Source organism: Sabethes cyaneus, chromosome 2, assembly GCF_943734655.1.
Source record: "Sabethes cyaneus chromosome 2, idSabCyanKW18_F2, whole genome shotgun sequence".
In the NCBI taxonomy this organism is placed as follows: Eukaryota; Metazoa; Arthropoda; class Insecta; order Diptera; family Culicidae; genus Sabethes; species Sabethes cyaneus.
Window position 1 is genome coordinate 95,245,438 of NC_071354.1, and position 13,548 is coordinate 95,258,985.

Below are 13,548 nucleotides of genomic sequence, written 5' to 3' on the forward strand. Positions count from 1 at the left end.
ATTGCATATAAATATAAGTATTAAAATGATTTGCTTTGTATAACTTTTTCGTTACTGAGCCCTGTCTGTCTTGCATGTGTATTTGGTGTTCTGTCTGCTCGATAGTCCGAGGTAAGTTTCTGGGAAGTGAGTCTCCTCCAGTACATTGGTGGGTAGCCGACCCTGTAACCAAGAGTCCGACCGAGCTAGTCGTTAGTTACACTATTATCCTGTTCTTTACAAATAAACCGTTGATGGTGCAGAGCAAAGCCTAGGGGATAACCGTCTTTAGACACTTTCCTTCTTTATCGACAGACTTCGCGAGTACAGGACATTTACGAAGCTAGTTCAACGATCCCTCTGACTCTAACAGCACCTGATCGTTCTTAATGGGACAGATTATTAATAATTAATAACTCCTACGATTCATTTTACAGATTTTGCAAATTAACGAATGGATGAGGGTAACTGGCAGCAGTGTCTCCAAAAGGAGAAATTAAAGCAGACGGGTCACATTATTATTTGCCGAATCAAGTGTACGCTCAGAATGCTGAAAAGAAAACGGTTGAAACATGGAAATTACAGATACAAGCATGCATGAGCATTCAAACTTGCTTATTGATCGCTCGAAACCAGGGTTAGGCAATTCTAATGGCTAAAATACTGCAAGACGTATTATTGAACATTGGAAAGTATCCGCACAAATTCTGGAGCTTGGGAATCGCGCAACAACAATATAAAGCATCAGGATACTTACTTCTCGAGAAAATATACGAGAGAGAAGATAATGGAAGATATTTCTCGAAGAATGCTTGCTTGCAATCGCGTTGTTGTGCTACACAATATTGTATGACACCGACAGCGATAAAATCGGCGACAGTGATGAAAGTAACAGCGATGATCATTCTTAATAATATTATATTTCAAAGTAATATTGCACAACCTAATGGAATATAGAATTTCGCGATTTTAATAGGGGAAAAAAGGCGATTTTGAATTTGATTTGTTGTTTAATTCAATTTTGCTTTATAAAAATAGGACCAAAAACGCGCTGAGCCAGATATATACCAAAAAGGATCACCATATTGGTCAGCCATTTTACATATTGAGTTTTATTGTTTGTACTCAATGATCTAAAAGTCACCTTTCGACGAAATTTACATCAAAAACTTTAAATTTAACAAAAAAGGCCACCATTTTGGGTCAGCCATTTTGAATTTCACATTTTCATTATCATTTTTGATATCAGCAGCCCGAAAAACATGCAATCTCATCATCTGGAGGTTTTGGCCAAGAATTTTAAATTTCCGACCACTGTGCGTCGAAGGAATGTGTTGAGTTTTTTGAGATTAGTAAATTATGTAATGAACATAATGATGGTTTATGCTTTTACTATATTGCGATTTTTCCAAACCTTTTATAGAATACATAACCAACATAGAATTTGTTATTTTTCAAACCATATGGTGAAAGATATTCAACGAAACCCCGTAATAAGAAATATTATTGATGCAGTCATTCTCTTATGCGTCAGTTCTCTCAGGTATAATCGTGATTGTAATAATTCGACGTTATAATAAAGCTATCATCAGTTTCGGGTGGATTGACTAAGTTTTGTGTACATTATTATCACTATAACTATTGAGTATTGATATTTCTCAATACAAATAACAGGAACAAAGCAATTACTAATAATTGCACCCAAAAACGTTACCCTGTCATTGCAACGCGGTTGTCGTGCCTGCAGTGCTGTCACAGCTTGACAATAGTCGAAGTTTTCTCATAGTCCTGTTTAAGGTTGCTGAAAATCCAGTGGAAGAAAGAGGGGCTGCTGCCCAAGAGAGCAACCGTACCGTCATCATAGAGTTCTCGTTATCTAGCTAAAGGAAGCAGAGTTGATAGTGCTCTCGTACATGCATATGCATCCAAACAAACATTCATCATCATGCAGAAACAGTTTATACACGTTGCATGCATTGCATGTTCTTGAGCATTGAGCCATGTGTGCCAGGAACTCCCCCCCATGCAAGCCGGAGCGGGTGACTTCTGGCAGCGCCCTCGCCCGTTGAGCTAAGACTACTTTTTTTGCGTCGCTCGCTACTGTTCTGTCAGAATGCAGGTTATTTAGTGCCATAAAACTTTTCCTCTGGTACTGCAGCGGCAGCGGCCTAATGTCAAGCTAAATTGTTATTTCGTAAATAAGAACTTACTGATCGTACAGCGAAGAGATAAAACTGCTGCAACGGTAAACTTTTATACAAATGTTGACAATAAGATGGATAGAGCGACCCAGTAGATTTTAAGCAGGGGAAAAAGTTTTAAGTGCCTTATAAATAACACTTTTGATTTGACGTCTGGCATAAGTTGACTGCTTTGTGGTTTATTTAAAAAAAACTTATTATAATTTTGGCAACCTTTTGTGCATTTTTTGTTATGTCCTAAGACCCTTCTGCAAATAGTTCTTAAAATCAATCAAATGTTTAACCGATTTTGTAATAAAAAATTTAATTTCTCCAGAAGATTCAGCATCCGATCTTTTTTGAACTGAAGTCTAGTATGCTGTTTGATTCTCAGAATTGATTTTATGATCCATTCAAGAGCTCTAATCTGCAATTCAACCATTATTCATGGTACCATTACGATACGTGCGTTACAGAAACAAAGTGTTAGCAAAATCATTATCTCGACAATGTACCACATATTGGTACATTTTACACAGGCTGCCAGTACCTATGTTATTGAAATATCAACAATATTTACCGCTTCACAGGACACCTTTGCAGCATTAATCCCACAGTGTGTGTAAAAGTTTACGCCCGAACCTCCGGAGCTGATTGCCAATAATGCAAATTCTCGGTGGACAATAAATCGAACCGGCTGGCAGGTGATCGAGAGACGAGCAGAGTTAGTTCGGGTTCGGTTGCTGCTGCAGTATGCAACTCAACTCATGCCAGTATTTAGAAATTATGAATTGCAGCAGGTATGGAGCGGATGTGCTCATATTCTGGAGTTTTTACTCGTCCATGTGCTGCTGCAGCACAACATTGCTGTTTTATATTCGTCCATGTGCATACATTTTGGCTATTACCTGGGTTTGGCAGTATCAATACGAAACTGTGTAAAAGCTAGTTGCATCGCAGTGCAGTGCACTTCGGTTAGGGTAGTGCGGGTTCGATGGAAAAGGAAGAAATACACCGGCTGTTGGAAATACAATTTCATAAATAAGTTTTTATAATTTTATCGTTTAAGTTTATCGTATAAATTCCGACGACTCCGATATGTATTGACTGGGAAAGCAGGTGGACGTGTGCTTGTTTGTTTTTCCGGTCGGTCGCAGGCGAACGCTCTCAAGCTGGTCAGTATCAGAGAGCTAAAAAACAAATGCCAAAAGTTATGCACATCGACAGTAGAGATGGTCGGGTAGCGGAAAATTTACCCGAAACCCGCACCCGTACCCGTACCCGCCGGGTACGGGTCGGGTTCGGGTATTGAAAAAAAATAATTTGCGGGTTCGGGTCGGGTACGGGTTTGGTTTTGAAACCGGGTACGGGTCGGGTCGGGTCTATTGACCTCGTTTAACACTAAAGATTGTCGGGTATCCGGACCCGTACCCGTGCCCGACGGGTTGCGGTCGGGTTCGGGTATCAAAAAAAATAAACTTGCGGGTTCGGGTCGGGCACGGGTTTTTATTTTTTTTCCTAATCGGGTACGGGTCGGGTTCGGGTATTCAAATTTTCATACCCGACCATCTCTAATCGACAGGGAGTTGAGCAATACGACGAAGCGGAAATTTATTGCGTTTGAGGTACGCCTGGGGAAGAACTGTGACAAATACCTATAGTGGCACGGCAATGGATTCGAGTGAGAACATTAGCTATGTATGTGCTTCCCCCCTGATGGTCGCCTACCATACGTGATTACCAAGTGTTGCAGCGCTTATGCCCTACGGAGTTAAACTTTTTGTCGCAGTATGCAGCTACATAGTAGTAGGTACTGATTTCTATAAAATAGTTACGCCCGAAGCTATACAACAAGTATTACTTTTAGCCGAAGCACATAGAAACCGTGCTATAAAAAGTATGAAGGTCTGTGCCTAGCGGCACGAACGCGTGGTTGACGTAGAACTTCAAATAAAGATACAATTCGATAACGCTTGACATTTTTCAAACTTTCAGCAGTTCGTTACCCAACTTTAGGATTCACCGTATCATAGTTAATGCTTTGAAATATCATTTTTATCAGTTTCTTAGAATTCGTAGTTCTACTAAGAGTAAAATCACCAGATCAACAATAGCAGTAGGGTGATTGATCTTGAGTGGACCTATTTAGCGAGTTTTAAGACCACCACTCACACTCCTGCTTAATTTACTCGTCATTTTTAAATGAGATGTGGTGATGTTACTATTTGTTGGAAAGTACCACCTTTTTTCTACATTATCAGTACTTTAAAGCAGTACAATTTATGAAAGTTTTATTAAGTACTAGCTGACCCGACAAACTTCGTATTGCCACAAATTAAACTTGTTGTACATAAATCGTGAGTCTCGGATGACCTTTGTCACAATCCCGAGTTTTGCAAGTTTCTTGGGAGTTCATGGATGTTTCAATATACAAATTTTCCTCACAGTAAAGTAGAAAACAACTCCCCCCAATGCTTAGCCTGATAAAATAAAGCGGATAGCATTTAAATATTCGCCATCATTACAAACCATTTCGCCGAATACCATTTTGCGGAACACCAATTCTCGGTTGACCATAACACGGAATATAGAGTTTCGCAGAATACCATTTCGCAAAAAACCTTACGCCGGATGTACCATTTCACGGAAAATCTTTTCGTAGTAAGTACCATTTCGCAGGGGTGACCCAACTGAAGGAAAGTAATAGAGGTCAGTAGATCTAGGAAAATAAATAAACCTAGATAGAGCTGATCTCTACGGGGGGCTGCCCCCCGCAGTGACCGGCGCTTCCGACGGCAGGTCACCGGCAACACTCGCGGTCTATGGCCGTCTCGCGCTGAATTATCTAATGTTACTATTGATAGTTCTTGGTGGTCTTGTTATTGATTAATGTTTTATGAAATAGTCAAAAATTTCTCGAGTTCGATAAGTTTTTGACGTAGGAATACGTCTTTGTTTATTATACTGGGACTGGGTAGCACTTTGTGAAAACGAAAATAGAAGTGTAACGTTTGAATGAAAGATTTCAAATGCTAATAACTACTAAACTACTGAACGAAACTGAACAATTTATATGTCGTTTGATAGATAAAAATGACCAGCAATTTTATAGGGGGTAAGAGAGCAATTTTAAGGAGGGCGTAAGAAGGGGGGGGGGGGGGTCCTATACAAATGAGACACAAATTTCCTCAAAACTTGAGGGCTAATCAAGCAAAAGGAACCAAATTTGGCATGTGGGGGTTTCAGAAGGCAGAATTTCTTTCTACGGTGTACTGAGACCTCTTCCCTTCTAAGAGGAAGGGGCTCCAATACAAATGAAATACAAAGTTCCCCATAACTTCAGAACTAATCAAGCAAAAGGAACCAAAATTGGCATGTGAGGGTTTTTGGAGGTAAGATGTTTTTCTATGGTATACTGAGACCCCTTCTTCTTCTAAGAGGGGGGGGGGCTCCCATTTTTTTTTTTGTATGCCAGAAGGGCATTGGGTTAAAAGGCCACTGCGACAGTCTTAATGATCGTCTTTTGTGGCAGGCCCCGATTGCTGTACACAGTTTACGGATCGCTCATACCCATTGATGGAGTTGAGCGGAATAGTTGTAATCCTGTGCCGGGGGGCTCCCATACAAATGAAACACAAATTTCCTCATAACTCTAAAACTAATCAAGCAAATGGAAACAAATTTGGCACGTGGGAGTTTTTGGAAGCATGAATTTATTTTGAGTTTATTTAATTTATGATGATTTGAGACCCCTCACTCCTGTGGTAGGAGGATAAGGACTCTCATACAAATAAAACAGAAATGTTTGCGTATGTGCCATATTTTTTGCTATGTAACAAGCGATAAGCTGTGAAAGTAAACTAGTTAAACCTTCTCGGAACAAAAGACAGTGAATCTAAAAGAGTAGAACATTCGGATGGCACGTCATATTTGTGATGAACGTGCTTTGGTTTTAATGTTATTTGTAACCAATGGCTCTTTTAAAGGCCACAAGCGAGTTAAAGTAAAATTATTGAAACATATCAAGCTACGCATAAAGCATAATCATATTCAATACAATAATCTGTGCGCTGGTCATTCATTACCATTTCAACCTTTATGATGCACACAAGTGATTTTTAAAAGAAATCTTTGTGTCTCAAAGGTTGCAGGCGTTGTACTTATGAAACCCCGTCCACGTATTTTCAAAACCACCATTGCATTCAATAAAGAATTGAATCTGAATATTTCGCTCTTTTCTTTTCAACATTCACTTAAACAATGGCACTCACAGATTCTTATAAACATACATATGCCAGAAATGCAGTTTACATTAGTCTTTGATCTGATTATCTGATATAGTCCTACGTCACCTTTTCGTACAACCCTTAGGGCTGTATACCTTGTAGTTATAAGTTACGCAAAAATTTGTATTTTATTTGTATGAGAGTCCTTATCCCCCTACCACAGGGGTGAGGGGTCTCAAACCATCATTAAAAAAAATCTTGCCTCCAAAACCCCCCACATGCCAAATTTGGTTCCATTTGATTAATTAGTTCTCGAGTTACGAGGAAATTTGTATTTTATTTGTATGGGAGAACCCCCTCCTAAAGTGGGCAGAGGTTACAATTCACCATAGAAAAAACTCTTGTCTCCAAAAACACCCACATGTCAAATTTTGTTGCATTTGCTTGATTAGTTCTGGAGTTATGAGGAAATTTGTAATTCATTTGTATGGGAGCCCCCCGCCCCCACCTCCTAAAAAGGTAAGGGGTCCTAATTCATCATAGAAAAAATTCATGCCTCCAAAAACACCCACGTGCCATATATGGTTCCATTTGCTTGATTAGTTCTCGAGTTATGAGGAAATTTGTATTTCATTTGTATGGAAGCCCCCCCCCCACTTAACAGGGAGAGGGGTCATACGTTATCCACTTTTGTTTCATGCTAGTAGCGTTAACACTTCGTAAACTCTTTTTTCGAGTTCTTTAGGCTGTAAAATCCACAAATAATAGATTTTATACACTCACACACACACACACACACACACACACACACACACACACACACACACACACACACACACACACACACACACACACACACACACACACGCGCGCGCGCTCTTCTACGTTGGCGAGCACATGCTTCACTCGGACCTGTGTCATTTAGATGGTGGGTTCTTTTTTCCGCAGTTCTAGTCTCTGAATACCTTTTTCTATTCTGACGTGTAGCTGCAGTGAACATGCTACTCTGGACCTAATTCTTCTCAACTGTCCCTCTCTCTGGCAGTCGGTATCAAACCAGCTGTTACGCTGTCTTTCAAGCGTCGTACTAACCAACTCTCTTGCAGTTGTTTCAATGGCACCATGAATGTTCCTCCATTGCCCACATATACCTATCGTCTTTCCTTTCTTCCAGATGTCCCGTGAATCGTTGATCAAGCTTTCTGGAGTATTCCGATGCCATGCCACCTGCCGTCAACCGCTGGATGTTCAGACACAGCGTCTTCTTAGTGCGAGCCTTCGTCGCATTCGACAACGAATCTTACACACGACAAAATAGTAGTCAAAGTCGATATTTGGTCTCCGAAAAGACCGTATATCGATGACATCCGAAAAGTATCGTCCGTGAATCAGGACATGATCTATTTGGGAGCTAGAGTGTAGAGAGTGTGTTGTGACGTGACTACAGATGGCCATAGCTCTGGCCGCGGTAGAGTTTAGGAGCCTTAGACCGGTATCATTGGTTCACAATTGAAGGCTATGTCTTCCAATGACAAAACGGAAGACAATCTGCGCATTTGTATATCCGACGTTGATAATGTTTTAGGCACTTTCCATAGTTCCTCTCGGGTCTGTCGTAGAAATCATTTTTAGCGTCATACGATTTATCATTTGTCAGTGCGTAGACGTTGATTAGGCTGTGGTTAAAGAATTGGCCCTTAATTCTCATATACGATCATCTACGGATTTATACCGGATAACGCGTTGCTTTTGCTTTCCCAACACTACGAAACCGTCTGCATGTGATGCCTTTCTATCGCCAATATAGTAGAAACTGGCTAAAAGTTAATTTGGACACATAGAGAAACCTATAATTCAGGACTGAAGTGTCGCAAATTACAATATTTTTATTTAGCTTTAAGTTTCACAGTATTACATCACTGCAATTCTCTGATGCTGATAAAATCTCGAACTTTTTCCTTAATGGAACTGATCATACCGCGCACAGTTACAGATGCGACTGATATCAGTATGTTTCTTCTACTTTGAACGCATTTCTTTAGTACTATTAAATGTCCCTCCGTTTCGTCGAAGTCGCTGCGTGACGATTACCCAAAGTTTTTCAATGGGTTGAAACTCCGGAGACTTTGGATGGTTGGCACAAATCGACATTATTACCACTCTAGCACCACTTTAGAGTAGTGGCAGCTAACTAAATCAGGCCAGAACGCAGCGTTATCTTTATGTTTGCGTATAAATGACAAAATCCGTTTCTTCAAGCATTCTTTCGTGTATAGCCTTGGTGTCTTTGTTGAGGAAGTGACGAAAGGCTCAATCTTCAGTCCACAGCTGCATGTTCCTTGCCATGGCATTTTTTGCGGATTTATCAAAAGCGAGCTTATGCTTGTCTGGCACATTGCCAGGCCTAGTTGCTATGAAAAATTTTTGATCGAGAATTTTCTTGAAATCCATTTTCACGTAGGTGTCGTCCTCCATTAAAATACATCCGTTGAATTTCATCAAAATTTACTCGTACAAGCGCCTAGCACGCTTTTGGCTACCAAATTCTGCTTCAATGACCGATTCGGATGTTTACTGGCACTGTAAGACCTATAACCTTCTCAAGCGAAAATATTCTATCAATCTCGGCGATGCCAGGAATGGACTTAACGCACTTCAATACTTCCTCCTCAGTGCTCGGTCTCTAGTTCCGGTTTTTTAGCATTTTTGGCTCCACTTTAACCAACTTCCAGGTGTTCTGCGTCGTTTAAGTTCCATTCTGTACTGCTCCGCAACGTGAAAGAATATTTGGCTGAAACTTGCTCCAGTTGTTCTCCATACACATCTAAACAAAGTTATGTCAAATGATTCCAGTTCGTACCACAAAAGACTCGCCAGTAATACAATGGCCGCAATGGTGTAGTAGAAGTGGTGCCTGCAATATGGATTGCAACCTCTCAACATGGATTCGTGCTGGGTCACTCCGTTTGCACTAACTTGCTAGAATTTACTTCGTCGTATATATCGCATATGGAGCAGAAAGCATAAATTGATGTCATCTTCACTGATCTAAACGCAGCTCTTGATTTTATTGATCACGGGATACTTCTGGTAAAATATTGCAACTTGGGGCTTCGAATCAATCCACCTACGCGATAGAAACTTACGTGTTACGTTGGGTACAAGCATATCATCACAATTTGCTTATAATTCTAAAGTTCCGCAAGGATCCACAAGCTCTCTATGGCTCTCTAGTTCATCCATTACTGGAAAACTGTAGTTTCGCCTGGTCTAGTTCTAGAAGGAATTGGAATTAGCGGATTGAATGTATCCAAAAGAAATTTATCCAATTTGCACAACGTGAGCTTTCTTGGCGCGACCCAGTTAACCTACCACCGTATCCTGAACGTTGCCGTCTGATCGGTTATGATGCACTTAAGCATCGTCGAAGAAGGGAGCAGGCAGCTTTTTTAGCGAAATTAATTAATGGCCACGGTTAAACTTTTGCACATCGCAACGTTCCCTTCGTTCAACTGGCTTGCTACACTCAAAAAAATCGACACGTCGCATCCACGTGAAAAATCATGTAAGCTTCTGTACAGCAACCTACGTGAACTTCATGTACTAGTCAATAAGAAAGTTGATCAAATTTACCAGCATCGCACGTAAACTGGTTAGTATGAGTGCGAGTTACCAATAATTCACGTGAAAATTACATGAAAAGTGTGATGGATGAGAATTATGTATGTTTTCACGTAAACTTGACGTGCTGATTTTTTTGAGTGTACAAACCCCTTATCACAGGACAAACAGACATAACACTCGTTTTCCATTCTTCGTACCGATTAAATCGTCATTTCAAATTTGGGCTTAGTTGGGAATGTCTCCGTTTTGGTCAAAGTGGCGCTTTTTGCCGAAAGAAAGGGAATTCCCCATAAAAAATACTTGCTACTTCGAGGAATACTCCTGTTGCTATTTGATATTTGGGAATGTCGAACATAGATGATGCTAGTGTTCAGGCTAAATGTGAGGTACGATAATTTTTGTAGATTTTTCTTCCAAGAGTTATGTCTGTTTGTCTGTGCGCTTATCATAACACATCGCTTGGATATCAAGAACCCATCACCGCATTCGTTAGGATTTTCGAAATGGTAGAGGACCAAATTAATGCAGAAATCTGTGACGAAACTAAAGAGATAAAATGTTTTATAAATTTGACATGCATTTTATAATATAAGAAGATGTTATAAGTCAGATAAATGATTGTTACACATAAACAAATATTAAGAACAGTAACATATGTCATGTCGTGCATCAACCAATATCATCACTGGATAAAAAACCGATTGACGATTATCTCATTTCGGTGGTCATACTCGGAACCAGTACCGAACCAATTTCTTTAAAATCGAATTAATCAATAAAAAAAATAACAATTAGGTACACAAAAATGTCTAAAAAGTTAGTTGCACTGGTCGTGAATAATACAAATAATACAATATTTTTGGTTTTTGCTTTATTCGTTTCTTCTAATTTTCATATTTTTGAGCAGTAAAACTTTGAACATCGAACTAGTTTTGTTCCTAAAGAACAAAAAAAGTTTGTAAAAAAATCGAAATTTCATCTTGAAATCACATTCTTACTGCACATCAGCGATTATTTATAATTTTACATGAATAAAAGTTCTTGTAAATTCACACGCAACATCAGAAAAGCTTATTTGTTCAGCTATCATTACGAAATGTTGTTTTGTAAACTTATTGTACGTAGATTTAAACATTTACTTCACATTTCAGCACATCAAATTATACGCGTCATAAACTGTCCTTGTTTTTGTACAAACACTCGTAAACTTTGAAAGCAGTATCACAGGCATCCTTCTGCTCTTCCACTTGACATTTCGACAGCACCGCTGCTACTTTCTCTCGTTCAAAATCACTAGCCAATGCATCAACCATGCTTTCGGTCAGTAAATCGCCTTTGCTGTTCATAAATCCTTCCTTTTCAAAAAAGCATCGCACGAAGCACTTGGACCGCTGATCGTCGGCTGAAAAATCGCCCACCTTGAGCAGGGCTATCGAAGTTGGATTTACTCCGGTTTCTGCGAGGCATTCCAGCGCGAAAATGTCACCTTGTTGACGCTGGTCCAGGGAGTACGCCTGGATGAAAATAAAATATGTTTAATATTTCAACACTTTGAAGCTGATTACTCAAAACACTTTGGCAAACCTTTATTTGGCAAACGGATAGAATCACACAGAGAATTATCGCGAAACTTTTCATCTTGGTGCTGATTGTCTGTTTATCAGTAGAGCAGAACTAACAACAGCTACTCTCAGATGCTTTGGTTTTATATTGGTAACTATTCCATCGATCCCATCCAGTTCTCGCAATAAATGGGGAAATTGCTGCGAGCTTTGACCATTGAGAAAAACCTTCGCATGATTTCACTTTCAACAACTGCAACGTAAAGTTTTCCTCTAAATTGTATTTCCGCGATCGCTTAACTCTATTGTATTTATTCATCGGAAGATGAGTAAAGTGCAGGTAGAACATAAATCTCGAATCAACTTTCCACGCGTTACAAATCAGCCGTTGCTATAATAATGAATGGATTTATACAAAGACGTCAGCTAACCAGGTGTACGATGTGCATTCCAATGGCATCATCATCATCATCGCAATTTCCTTGGCTGGATGAAACTTTGCACTTGGCCCTAACATTGTGGTGTGGACAATATCATAGAAGTCTGCAGTGTTTATAAATATTCTACCGCGCTAGGCGTGCGTGCCTCCACCTCTGACGCTTTTCAACCATTCAGCAAAACAGTTCCATATCCTCCATATGTCTTGTCTATAAAAGTGAACTGGAACTGAGGACTTTTTTCTTGTAGCAAAACCAACTCCTTCGGCCGAATGCTCAGTCGTGATAGTTGCTGTCGTAGACGAGTTCTACAAAGTGCATTCTCAATGAAACCCGTCAAAGCTTCCCTGTGCTGCATGCTGATTGCTATCGTTTCGGTAAACGTAAGTTTAAACTCTGACAAATGGAAGGTTAATTGTTTGAGCAATGCTGTAATTAATACGTGCAAAATTTCCCACACTTCTGTTTCGGCTTCTATGCTGCAATATCGAATATAGGCGCTGCCACCGGCGAGCAAAGCTGAAATCCGACGGAACATTCGCGTGTGCGCCAAAGGGAACGGCGTGTCGAGTCAAAGCGCGCTACGGGTGCTGAAGGGAAATTTCTTCGATGATAGCGATAACATCAAGGTAGGTCAAAGCAGGTATTATAGATGCTTCCAGTGCATTTGAATTTACATTTTCCCCCCGGTTTGCGGTGGGCAGTGCTTTATCAAGTGTATGTTCAGTAGCATGGGATTCATCGACGAGAACGATGAGGTCAACGAGGACGCAATCCGGGAAAAGGTGATGGAACACATGAGCTCGGACGAAGCGGACACCCTACACGAAAAGTGTAACATCACCGGCAAGGATCTGTGTGACACTTCGTTCCTGGTGTACAAGTGCATCTTCGAAAATTATGAAGTCTCATCGGACATGATGGATTTCTGAACGGTTATAGATAGGCCAAGCAGTGCTTAAGGGATGATGAAAGTGCATTTTACTCTGCGGTGGAATATTAGATCGGTTTTAGTCCTATTGTTGGCGTCGTGTATTGTTTCATCATACAGAACAGAATCAAAATAATTTGAGTAGACATTACCTTTAAAACACGTGATTTTATTATGCACTAGTAAATCAATTCGTAGGCAAGCTCATCTACAGGCAGATTTCGTAGTAACTTGAACAGTAAATAACAATGTGTCAAGTATCTTATAAAACTGTTGCTTAGACTATTTCAGGAATATAGGTAACATAGATGATGTGTTGATTTTTACTTCAAGCCATTTGTTAGACCATTTTCATTACCATAACTGTTAAGTACATGTCAGTGTTAAATAATGATTAAATCAGCTGTAAATTGTAAAGTTTGAATTTATTTGTAAGTTATAAGAAAGTAAAATATTTAGATATAAAATGATTTTAAACCGATAGCAATAGAAAGACTAAGTATAAGTTAAGGTTGTAACATTTTTAACGTTAACATTTCATTATTATTTTGTACTCAGTGTGTGTTTGTATCTAATACGTAAGCAACGCTTCTCTTTCGTCACAAATAT

At 39.7% G+C, this 13,548-nt stretch overlaps 2 protein-coding genes across 2 annotated transcripts; one reads left to right on the forward strand and one right to left on the reverse strand.

Moving 5' to 3' along the window:
- Window positions 1-11,178: 11,178 nt before the first annotated feature.
- On the reverse strand, window positions 11,179-11,647 carry LOC128735707 (general odorant-binding protein 56d-like). Its single transcript, XM_053830192.1, has 2 exons — window positions 11,594-11,647; window positions 11,179-11,523 (listed from the first exon to the last, which is right to left on the reverse strand). The coding sequence occupies exons 1-2, from the start codon at window positions 11,645-11,647 to the stop codon at window positions 11,179-11,181; spliced, it is 399 nt and encodes a 132-aa protein (XP_053686167.1).
- Window positions 11,648-12,334: 687 nt separating this feature from the next.
- On the forward strand, window positions 12,335-12,940 carry LOC128735708 (general odorant-binding protein 56d-like). The gene is made up of 3 exons (XM_053830193.1): window positions 12,335-12,391; window positions 12,506-12,637; window positions 12,713-12,940. The coding sequence occupies exons 1-3, from the start codon at window positions 12,335-12,337 to the stop codon at window positions 12,938-12,940; spliced, it is 417 nt and encodes a 138-aa protein (XP_053686168.1).
- Window positions 12,941-13,548: the final 608 nt, after the last annotated feature.

What these genes read in the sequence shown, in the direction of transcription:
- LOC128735707 (XM_053830192.1), bottom strand. Translation starts at nt 11,647, where the DNA reads ATGAAAAGTTTCGCGATAATTCTCTGTGTGATTCTATCCGTTTGCCAA. An exon ending in TATCCGTTTGCCAAATAAAG is followed by an intron (nt 11,524 to 11,593) that starts GTTTGCCAAAGT and finishes ATTTTCATCCAG; the next exon opens with GCGTACTCCCTGGACCAGCG.
- LOC128735708 (XM_053830193.1), top strand. Translation starts at nt 12,335, where the DNA reads ATGAAACCCGTCAAAGCTTCCCTGTGCTGCATGCTGATTGCTATCGTT. An exon ending in TTGCTATCGTTTCGGTAAAC is followed by an intron (nt 12,392 to 12,505) that starts GTAAGTTTAAAC and finishes TATCGAATATAG; the next exon opens with GCGCTGCCACCGGCGAGCAA. An exon ending in ATGATAGCGATAACATCAAG is followed by an intron (nt 12,638 to 12,712) that starts GTAGGTCAAAGC and finishes TGCGGTGGGCAG; the next exon opens with TGCTTTATCAAGTGTATGTT.